The 11183-nt window shown below is 40.2% G+C and overlaps 1 protein-coding gene across 3 annotated transcripts in view; it reads right to left on the bottom strand.

Moving 5' to 3' along the window:
- Positions 1–11183, bottom strand: part of LOC129821449 (zinc finger protein ZFP2-like) — a 32940-nt gene that overhangs the window by 11134 nt on the left and 10623 nt on the right. The window contains exon 2 of one of the 3 annotated variants that reach the window (XM_055879124.1): positions 3098–9987. The exons of the other annotated variants lie outside the window; for them this stretch is intronic. Coding sequence (XP_055735099.1) covers positions 8690–9987 — 1298 coding nt within the window. The 3' untranslated portion in view covers positions 3098–8689. Of the gene's footprint in view, positions 1–3097; positions 9988–11183 lie in introns of those variants that run through there. 3 annotated transcript variants of the gene reach the window in all.

The raw sequence follows: 11183 nt of genomic DNA, 5'->3' as shown, positions 1-11183 counted from the left end.
AAAGATAAAATTCTCATTAATCCAACCACAGTGTCCGATTTCAAAAACGCTTTTCGGCGAAAGCAGAACATATCATGTTAGGTCAGCAACTAGTCACAGAAAGCATTCCGCCATTTTCCAACCAAAGAGAGGAGTCACAAAAAGCATAAATATAGATCAAATTAATCACTAACCTTTGATGATCTTCCTCAGATGACTTCATGTTACACAATACATGTATGTTTTGTTCGATCAAGTTCATATTTATATCCAAAAATCTTAGTTTACATTGGTGCTTACGTTCAGTAATGTTTTGCTTCCAAAACATCTGGTGATTTTGCAGAGAGCCACATCAATTGACAGAAATATTAATGATAAACATTGATAAGATACAACTATTAAACATTGAATTATAGATACACTTTTCCTTAATGCAACCGCTGTGTCACATTTCAAAAAAACTTTACGGAAAAAGCAATAATCTGAGTACGGCGTTCAGAGCCCAAGATAGCCAAAGAAATATCCGCCATGTTGTGTAGTCAACATTAGTCAGAAATAGTGTGACAGGTTAAAGGAAATACTAATAGCCTGTTATACATTAAAAAGTATTAGTAAATTCATAGTATGTGAGGATCTTAAAACATCTAAGGTTAAGAAGATCATGCATTCAGTATTAGTTGATAGATTGATAACATTTATATAATTGTGTTAAAATCCGTCAAGCATAAAAAGGGTACGAATTGTGAGAGGAATGTGTAAACGTTATGTTGATTACTTTATGTTGTCGTGGGTAAAAGTGTTAATCTGTGATCTACTAAATGCTCTTAATCTATGAGCCTGAGATCGATTGCTCTGGTCTCCACTCAAGTTCACAGAGAATTTGCGTCTTTTTCTCATTGCACTAAAAGTCAATGAGTAAACATTCCATATCACACTCGTGATTCTTTCCCCCCTTTTTCAGGTACGTTATTGATGATAAAAAAATAATTATTTAAATGTTATAACTCACTAACATGTCAAGAGTGTTTAAGGTGTGTCTTAGTAACATATTGAGGAAGTTAGTTAAGTTTGCAGAGAGTAATATGAGCCCTGCTCGGTTGCAGCTAGCTTCGTACTGCTAGGTACTGCTACGTAGCTGCCATTTTATGTTGATTGTGAATGAACATGTGCGTTGTTAATAAGAGATTTTGCGGCGTTATTTGTGTAATGTTTTTTTAAACACTTTATTACCTGTTGATAAATTGAGTTATGGTTTACTGAGTTAAAGCTTTGTGCTTGACAGTTATATTGAAAATAGTATTTGTTTCAGTGATGTACAGTGTATACTGTTGTGACTTGAATAAGCCTTGTACCCTACAAAACTATCTATTTCCTGTAGATCTGTTATTCTATAAAATGTGTTACTTATGTAAAATGATTGCACTAAAAGTTCAATGAGTAAACATTCCGTATCACACTCGTGATTCTTTCCCCCCTTTTTCAGGGGTGTAACAATAGCATTATAAATATTCACTTACCTTTGATGATCTTCATCAGAATGCACTCCCAGGAATTCCAGTTCCACAATAAATGTTTGATTTGTTCGATAAAGTTCCACATTTATGTCCATATACCTCATTTTGTTAGGGTGTTTGGTAAATAAATCCAGTGGAAAGGTCAGACAAAAACTCAAAAAAATTATATTACTGGTCGTAGAAACATATCAAACTAAGTATAGAATCAATCTTTAGGATGTTTTTAACATAAATCTTCAATAATGTCCCAACCGGAGAATTCCATTGTCTGTAGAAAAGCCATGGAACGGGAGCTACCTTTCTCATGAACGCGCGTCATCAGTTCTGGGCACTCTGCCAGACCTCTGACTCAATTCCCTCTCATTCAGCCCCCCTTCACAGTAGAGGCCTGAAACAACATTCTAAAGACTGTTGACATCTAGTGGAAGCCGTAGGAAGTGCAACATGACCCATATCCCACTGTGTATTCAATAGGGGCTGAGTTCTCTGAAGTTGGAGACTTTTATCTCCCTCAACAACTTTAAAAATCTGCTATCCGAGCAGGTAACCGATCGCTGCAGCTGTACATAGTCCATCTGTAAACTACCCACCCAATTTACCTACCTCACCCCCATACTGCTTTTATTTATTTACTTTTCTGCTCTTTTGCACACCAGTATCTCTTCTTGCACATGATCATCTGATGATTTATCACTCCAGTGTTAATCTGCTAAATTGTAATTATTCGATTTATTGCCTACCTCATGCCTTTTGCACACATTGTATATAGATTCTCTTTTTTCTACCATGTTATTGACTTGTCTATTGTTTACTCCATGTGTAACTCTGTGTTGTTGTCTGTTCACACTGCTATGCTTTATCTTGGCCAGGTCGCAGTTGCAAATGAGAACTTGTTCTCAACTAGCCTACCTGGTTAAATAAAGGTGAAATAAAAAATAAAAAAAAAGTTGAAAACCTACAAGCCTCAGATTTCCCACTTCCTGGTTGGATTTTGTCTCAGGTGTTTGCCCGCCATATGAGTTCTGTTATACTCACAGACATCATTCAAACAGTTTTAGAAACTTCAGAGTGTTTTCTATCCAATACTAATAATAATATATAATATATTAGCAATTGGGACTGAGGAGCAGGCAGTTTACTATGGGCAACTCTGGGCACCTTTCATCCAAGCTACTCAATACTGCCCCTGCAGCCATAAGAAATTTTAAGCTCTGTGTCTATTCACTAATTCACCACCATGGGGTATAACTCAGGGGAGTTCTCATAGGCTAACAGCAAATATAGCCTCCATTTCCAGGTTGCTTATGAGTGCATTTCACATTACTTTTGGATTATAATTGTAAGGCTCGCTTGAATCTCCTGCTTAATATGTTTGTGTTATTGTCGCAAATCAACTGCTTTATACTTAAAAAACACTTCAACCAGTAAAATGCTCTTTGGCTAGCTTTTCTATCAGCCTGACAATGAGGGTTTGTACACTAAGTGTTTAACAAACAATAACATAGTAGAGGTCGACAGATTATGATTTTTCAACGCCGATACCGATTATTGGAGGACCAAAAAAAGTACCAAATTTTTTTGTAATAATGACAATTACAACAATACTGAATGAACACTTTTATTTTAACTTAATATAATACATAAATAAAATCAATTTAGTCTCAAATAAATAATGAAACACGTTCCATTTGGTTTAAATAATGCGAAAACACAGTGTTGGAGAAGAAAGTAAAAGTGAAATATGTGCCAAAAGCTAAACTTTTAAGTTCCTTGCTCAGAACATGAGAACATATGAAAGCTGGTGGTCCCTTTTAACATGAGTCTTCCATATTCCCAGTTAAGAAGTTTTAGGTTGTAGTTATTTTAGGAATTATAGAACTATTTCTCTCTATACCATTTGTATTACATATAACTTTGACTATTGGACGTTCTTATAGGAACTATAGTATTGCCAGCCTAATCTTGGGAGTTGATAGGCTTGAAGTCATAAACAGAGCTGTGCTTCAAGCATTGCGAAGAGCTGCTGGCAAACGCAGGAAAGTGCTGTTTGAATGAATGCTTACGAGCCTGCTAATCTGTCAAATATCAAATCATAGACTTAATTATAATATAATCAACACAGAAATACGAGCCTTAGGTCATTTTCAATTTAATATCGCTCCTCACCGACCCAGGAAGGGGCGGGGCCAAAAAGGTGTTGTACCTCGTTTCCCTCCTTCAGGGAACACTAATTATGGTCATAAAGTTACGCTCCCTTTCAGTCGATCAACTTGAGGTACAACATACTATGGGGACATACAATCATTCCCCATGCCGACCCAAACGGATACTAAATGAAACGCCCCAAGGCAGACCACCCAGACCTGACCCCGCAAGACGCGTCAGTTTTGTAAATTTATTCATTGTCTTTTGTTTGAAACACTCCTGTCAATGCGTTGAGTAAGGACGCACACCTGACTACCCATATAGAAGTAGGATTAATCTCCCTGGCCTGCACACAAATGTAGGCCTATAAATGTGCCCATTTGGGGATGTTGGATAGTACTTCTGATTGTCTTAACGCACCACCACTAATGAGTTGTGGAGCTTCTCAAAGCACATTTTTTTCTCACCTCAAACAGCAAGTAAACAAAGTGAACTGATTTCCCCCCATCTATCTTCAGAGATCGTGCTGCTAGGTGACCTAAACTGGGACATGCTTAACACCACGGCCATCCAACAATCTAAGCTTGTTGCCCTCAATCTCACACAAATGATCAATGAACCTACCAGGTATAACCCCTAAGCCGTAAACACGGGCACCCTCATAGATATCATCCTGACCAACTTGCCCTCTAAATGCACCTCTGCTGTTTTCAACCAAGATCTCAGCGATCAATGCCTCATTGCCTGTATCCGTAATGGGTCAACGGTCAAACGACCTCCACTCATCACTGTCAAACGCTCCCTGAAACACTTCAGTGAGTAGGCCTTTCTAATCGTCCTGCCCCGGGTATCCTGGAAGGATATTGACCTCATCCCGTCAGTAGAGGATGCCTGGTTTTTCTTTAAAAATGCCTTCCTCACCATCTTAAATAAGCATGCCCCATTCAAGAAATTTAGAACCAGGAACAGATATAGCCCTTGGTTCTCTCCAGACCTGACTGCCCTTAACCAGCACAAAAACATCCTGTGGCGTTCTGCATTAGCATCGAACAGCCCCCGTGATATGCAACTTTTCAGGAAAGTTAGAAACCAATATACACAGGCAGTTGGAAAAGCCAAGGCCAGCTTTTTCAAGCAGAAATTAGCTTCCTGCATCAGAAACTCCAAAAAGTTCTGGGACACTGTAAAGTCCATGGAGAATAAGAGCACCTCCTCCCAGCTGCCCACTGCACTGAGGATAGGAAACTCTGTCACCACCGATAAATCCACTATAATTGAGAATTTCAATAAGCATTTTTCTACGGCTGGCCACGCTTTCCACCTGGCTACCCCTACCCCGGTCAACACCACTGCACCCCCACATCAACTCGCCGAAGCCTTCCCCATTTCTCCTTCTCCCAAATCTAGTCAGCTGATGTTCTGAAAGAGCTGATGTTCTTTCTAAAATTATCTGCCGAAATTGTTGCAACCCCTATTACTAGCCTGTTCAACCTCTCTTTTGTGTCATCTGAGATTCCCAAAGATTGGAAAGCAACTGCTTTCTTCAAAGGGGGGGACACTCTTGACCCAAACTGCTACAGACCTATATCTATCCTACCCTGCCTTTCTAAGGTCTTCGAAAGCCAAGTTAACAAACAGATTACCGACCATTTCGAATCCCACCGTACCTTCTCCACTATGCAATCTGGTTTCAGAGCTGGTCATGAGTGCACCTCAGCCACGCTCAAGGTCCTAAACGATATCTTAACCTCCATCGATATGAAACAATACTGTGCAGCCGTATTCATTGACCTGGCCAAGGCTTTCGACTCTTGTCAATCACCACATCCTCATCAGCAGACTCAACAGCCTCGGTTTCTCAAATGATTGCCTCACCTGGTTCACCAACTACTTTTTCGATAGAGTTCAGTGTGTCAAATCGGAGGGCCTGTTGTCCGGGCCTCTGAAAGTCTCTATGGGGGTGCCACAGGGTTCAATCCTTGGGCCAACTCTTTTCTCCTTATACATCAATTATGTCGCTCTTGCTGCTGGTGATTCTCTGATCCACCTCTACGCAGACGATACCATTCTGTATACATCTGGCCCTTCTTTGGACACTGTGTTAACTAACCTCCAGACAAGCTTCAATGCCATACAACTCTCCTTCCGTGGCCTCCAACTGCTCTTAAATGCAAGTTAAACTAAATGCATGCTCTTTAACCTGCCCGCCCGTCCAGCATCACTACTCTGGACGGTTCTGACTTAGAATATGTGGACAACTACAAATACCTCGGTGTCTGTTTAGACTGTAAACTCTCCTTCCAGACTCACATTAAACATCTCCAATCAAAAGTTAAATCTAGAATCGGTGTCCAATTTCGCAACAAAGCATCCTTCACTCATGCTGCCAAACATACCCTCGTAAAACTGACTTTCCTTCCGATCCTCGACTTTGGCGATGTCATTTACAAAATAGCCTCCAACACTACTCAGCAAATTGGATGCAGTCTATCACAGTGCCATCCATTTAGTCACCAAAGCTCCATATACTACCCACCACTGCGACCTGTATGCTCTCGTTGGCTGGCCCTCGCTTCAAATTCGTCGCCAAACCCACTGGCTCCAGGTCATCTATAAGTCTCTGCTAGGTAAAGCGCCCCGCCTTATCTCAGCTCACTGATCACCGTAGCAGCACCCACCCGTACCACGCGCTCCAGCAGACATATTTCACTGGTCATCCCCAAAGCCAACTCCTGACTTGTACCAGACCTAATGCAGCTTGGAGTGATCAGATGACAGAAGTTTGGATGCAGTCAGGCCACTGAATCTGCATAAGCAATGTAAAGAGATGGGGTAAAGTACATTCTACACAAAGAACAAATGCATGTATCCGAGAGGAAATTAACTTTCATACAGCCAAAAGGGGTCAGAAAGTACACCTATATCAATGGACAATTTGCACGAATGTTAATAAACATAGATGATGGAACATATTCCCTTTTGCGTAGATGCTCCATATCCATTACTTTGAGATTTTTATATAATATGACTAAATGCGTTTCTTTCTGTGTTGCAGAGACAGTCAGAAATGGAACAGCAAGGCCACAGAAAATGACATAAGCAGAGCTGTGGGAGACCACCTCAAGCCCCTGGTAGAGTCGTGGGTGGTGTTTATCACTCCACCACGCATTCAGCAGGCTTGAAAAGTGGGATTGATCTGTTTGTTTCAGTTCTTGGTTGAAAAGTGATACTAAACTTACATACCATGCACTATTTTGACATAGTATGAAAAACAGTATATCTCCCACTAAGATGGACAAAGATATGTGTTGCTTTTGCACATGTTTAGCAAGAGTCTGTTGATTGGGTTCATTTGTTTTGCAATATGTTCAAATCATATCAAGCTTTATTTATACAGCACACTTCAGACACAATGGCTTCACAGGAAAAAACAATGAAATATTTAGTACACAAAAAACAGAAGATTAACAACTTAAAGACTAATGAGTATTCTAAGGAAATGCCATTTGATAAAAATAATTGGAATCAATATCCAACCTGAAATATAAGCTTGTTTTTTAGGAGGGGCTCTGAAAGACACTATGGAGGTGTCCACTGGAAGTTGACTAGACCTAAAAGACACCCACCATGAGACCCACTAAATCTGCCCAAGAGGCAAACAAAATAAAAACCCACACCAAACTTAAAGACAGGAAGTCAACCAAAACGGTGGAGCAACTAAAGGTGTTGACTCTCCACATCTATCAAGAGCATTGGGCCAGACACTCTTAAATAGAACCTGGACCAGCTCAGGTGAAACACCTTCCCACTAACGAGATGGACAAGCCAGCACAGGTGTAACACATACTGACTAACGAGGTGACACCAATCAGTGCGCCCTACATGCTAACGAGCTATACCCCAACCTCAAAATATAAATGGAAAAACCAAAGCCTGTAACACCTGGCTGACAACAATAAAAGAACATGTAATTCTAAATATATATATTTTTCTACAATGTAATTGTTTTCTTCTAGAACTCTCGTCCCCTTGAAACGAGCCCAAACAAAACTAATCTCCAATACAGAAAAACGTGCAGTCAAAATCAATTGGGATCCATGGTAACGCACTGGCTAAACGCAAAACACAAATATTTTTGACTGCCCACCCTTGAGACAATCAGAAACCAAGTTGTCCTTACCACGAACATTTCTGATTTCAAGAGGAAACTCCTGCAATATCCGCAGTAACTTTCCACCTCACTGCTGAGCTTCTCTCTCTTTTCAGAGTTCACTCGATAGGCATGTTGTCGGATCGGGGCCAAGTCTCCAATGTCATGCTCATGAGAATAGAGAATTAACCCTGATATTCTAAAAGAAGGGCAACAACATCAATATAATTATACCTGAACATTGTCAGTTGATTGCATAAATAATTATGATTACTGAATTGTAAATATTAAATATTAAAACCAAAATGTACACCCCTTTGTTAATTTTGATTTGGCAATAATTCACTTAATGGTGAGGCATGGAATAATAAAACATGACAGTTTTGACAGACCTACAGAAGACAGTCAGCTATATTTAGGAGCGATGCATTTAAATGTAGGGGTCGCTAAACAATGGAACGCAACACTTATTTGTCATCACTCATCGATATCATGTTGAAATCAATTGTGGGAGAGGAGGGAGATGAGGTTGCACACCCTGTTAAAACGAACAGCTCAAAAACCACACGGAATCTGGGAATAATGTGTACATCCCTGGTTAGAGGACAATTTGTAGAAAACAGCTAGCTACATTTTCAAGTGTTACATTTTGATTCAAGTGGGTCACCAACGTGGTAAGTGTAACACAGTTCTTTTTGTGTTGGTCACTTTTTGTTAAATCACATAAATAACACTCTTTCAATTCAGAGCCTGGATTTTAATATCAAAATCATGCTGATATTAATTGAACGGGAAAACTTTTAGGGTTCTATATTGTAAAATTCCTTAAAATACTCCTACTACAATGTTAAAAACATTCTACATTGTGACATTATTTCATTGACATCACAAAATAACTCCTTCATGTATGTATTTTCTGATGTTTGATCAGAGATCTTTTATCAGAGTAGCTCTTGTCACATTGATCACAGCTATGAGGTTTTGCTCCTGTGTGTGTTCTCTGGTGTACCGTCAGATCACTAGATCTAGTAAAACTCTTCCCACATTGATCACAACTAAAGGATTTCTCTCCTGTGTGTGTTCTCTGGTGTATAGTAAGATTGCTAGATGTAATAAAACTCTTCCCACATTGGTCACAGCTGTAAGATTTCTCTCCTGTGTGTGTTTTCTGGTGCAGCTTCAAAGTCTGTGATGTTGAAAAGCTTTTCCCACAATTTGAACAGTGGTGAAGTTTCTCTCTTGTGTGTACTCGCTGGTGTGTAGTCAGATGGCTAGATGTATTAAAACTCTTCCCACATTGATTACAGGTATAAGGTTTCTCTCCTGTGTGTCCCCGCTGGTGTATAGTCAGATTGCCAGATGTAATAAAACTCTTCCCACACTGATCACAGCTGTAAGGTTTCTCTCCTGTATGTGTTTTCTGGTGCAGCTTCAAAGTCTGTGATGTTGAAAAGCTTTTCCCACAATCTGAACAGTGGTGAAGTTTCTCTCCTGTGTGTACTCGCTGGTGTGTAGTCAGATGGCTAGATGTATTAAAACTCTTCCCACATCGAGTACAGCTATAAGGTTTCTCTCCTGTGTGTGTCCGCTGGTGTATGGTCAGATAGCTAGATGTAATAAAACTCTTCCCACATTGATCACAGCTATAAGGTTTCTCTCCTGTGTGTTTTCTCTGGTGTACTGTCAGATCGCTAGATTGAACAAAACTCTTCCCACATTGATTACAACTAAATGATCTCTCTCCTGTGTGTGTTCTCTGGTGTATAGTCAGATTGCTAGATGTAGTAAAACTCTTCCCACATTGATCACAGCTATAAGATTTCTCTCCTGTGTGTAGTTTCTGGTGTGATTTCAGGGAGCCTGACTGAGTAAATCTCTTCCCACATTGATCACAGCTATGAGGTTTCTCTCCTGTGTGTGTTCTCTGGTGCAGCTTCAAAATCTGTGATGTTGAAAAGCTTTTCCCACAATCTGAACAGTGGTGAGATTTCTCTCCTGTGTGTACACGCTGGTGTATTTTAAGGTCTGATGAATATTTGCAATGTTTCCCACAGTCAGAGCAGCAATGAGATTTCTTTCCTGTGGGTCTCCGCTGATGTTTCTTTAGGTGTTCTGATGTGGAGAGACTCTTCTCTTCCTCGTCAGCATCATTATGTTGTTGAGGCTCCCCAGAGGATCCACGATAGTCACATCTCTCCCCTGTGTGAACAACAAAGTCAGACAGATGGTTAAAGGCCCACAACAGCAGAAATCCAATGTTTATTTGAGGTAAAAGGTGATGCCCAGAGCAGGGCCATGAAGTTCTACAACAATTGACGTCTTATTTGACAATTGTCAAGTGAGCAACAAGTCATATTTAGTCTTGTTTTCACATTAGTAGATGATTGATAAGTTATAATAAAGTTTTTGAAATCCTAAGCAGTGTGCCAGACGACTTTTGGTCTCCAATATATATAGACCCCTTTCCGTCTTTGCTAAAGTTGCAGCAGGAGGGCGATGCTAACGCAATTTGGTTGTAGAAACACCATACTAATGTGGAAACTGCTAGTTTTGGACGAAGGTTTTAGTTTTTCCACAATGTGTTCTGAAAAGTACAACTTTGGATTATAATTATAAGGCTTGTTTGAATCTCCTGCTTATATATAATATAATGTGTGTCATTGCCGCAAATCAACTGCTTTATACTTCAACCTGTAAAATGCTCTTTATCTTTTCCATCAGCCTTACAATCAGTGTTTGTACACTTTGTGTATGCCAAATTGACCCATAACTTCACCTAACAACAGCATAGACCTACTGTAGGACCCATAACTTCACCTAACAAACAACATAGACCTACTTGTCCTGATGACTCCTTGCTGTCCCCAGTCCACCTGGCCGTGCTGCTGCTCCAGTTTCAACTGTTCTGCCTGCGGCTATGGAACCCTGACCCGTTCACCGGATGTGCTACCTTGTCCCGGACTGCTGTTTTCAACTCTCTCTACCGCACCTGCTGTCTCTGAATGCTCGGCTATGAAAAGCCAACTGACACTGAATAAACTCCCACTGCCTTCCATTCTGCTAGCAAACGTGCAATCTTTAGAAAATAAAATCGATGACCTACGCGGAAGACTAAACTACCAACGGAACATTCAAAAATGTAATATCTTATGATTAACGGAGTCGTGGCTAAACGACAACATTATCAACATACAGCTGGCTGGCTATACGCTGCACCGGCAGGATAGAATAGTGGCGTCTGGTAAGACAAGGGGCGGCGGACTATGTATTTGTGCAAATAACAGCTGGTGCACGATATCTAAGGAAGTCTCGAGCTATTGCTCGCCTGAGGTAGAGTATCTCATGCTAAGCTGTAGATCACACAATCTATCTAGAGAGTTTATCTGTATTTTTCG

The sequence above is a fragment of the Salvelinus fontinalis genome, chromosome 23 (assembly GCF_029448725.1).
Source record: "Salvelinus fontinalis isolate EN_2023a chromosome 23, ASM2944872v1, whole genome shotgun sequence".
In the NCBI taxonomy this organism is placed as follows: Eukaryota; Metazoa; Chordata; class Actinopteri; order Salmoniformes; family Salmonidae; genus Salvelinus; species Salvelinus fontinalis.
The sequence above is the reverse complement of the archived record's forward strand: the minus strand, read 5'-3'. Positions and strand labels throughout refer to the sequence as shown.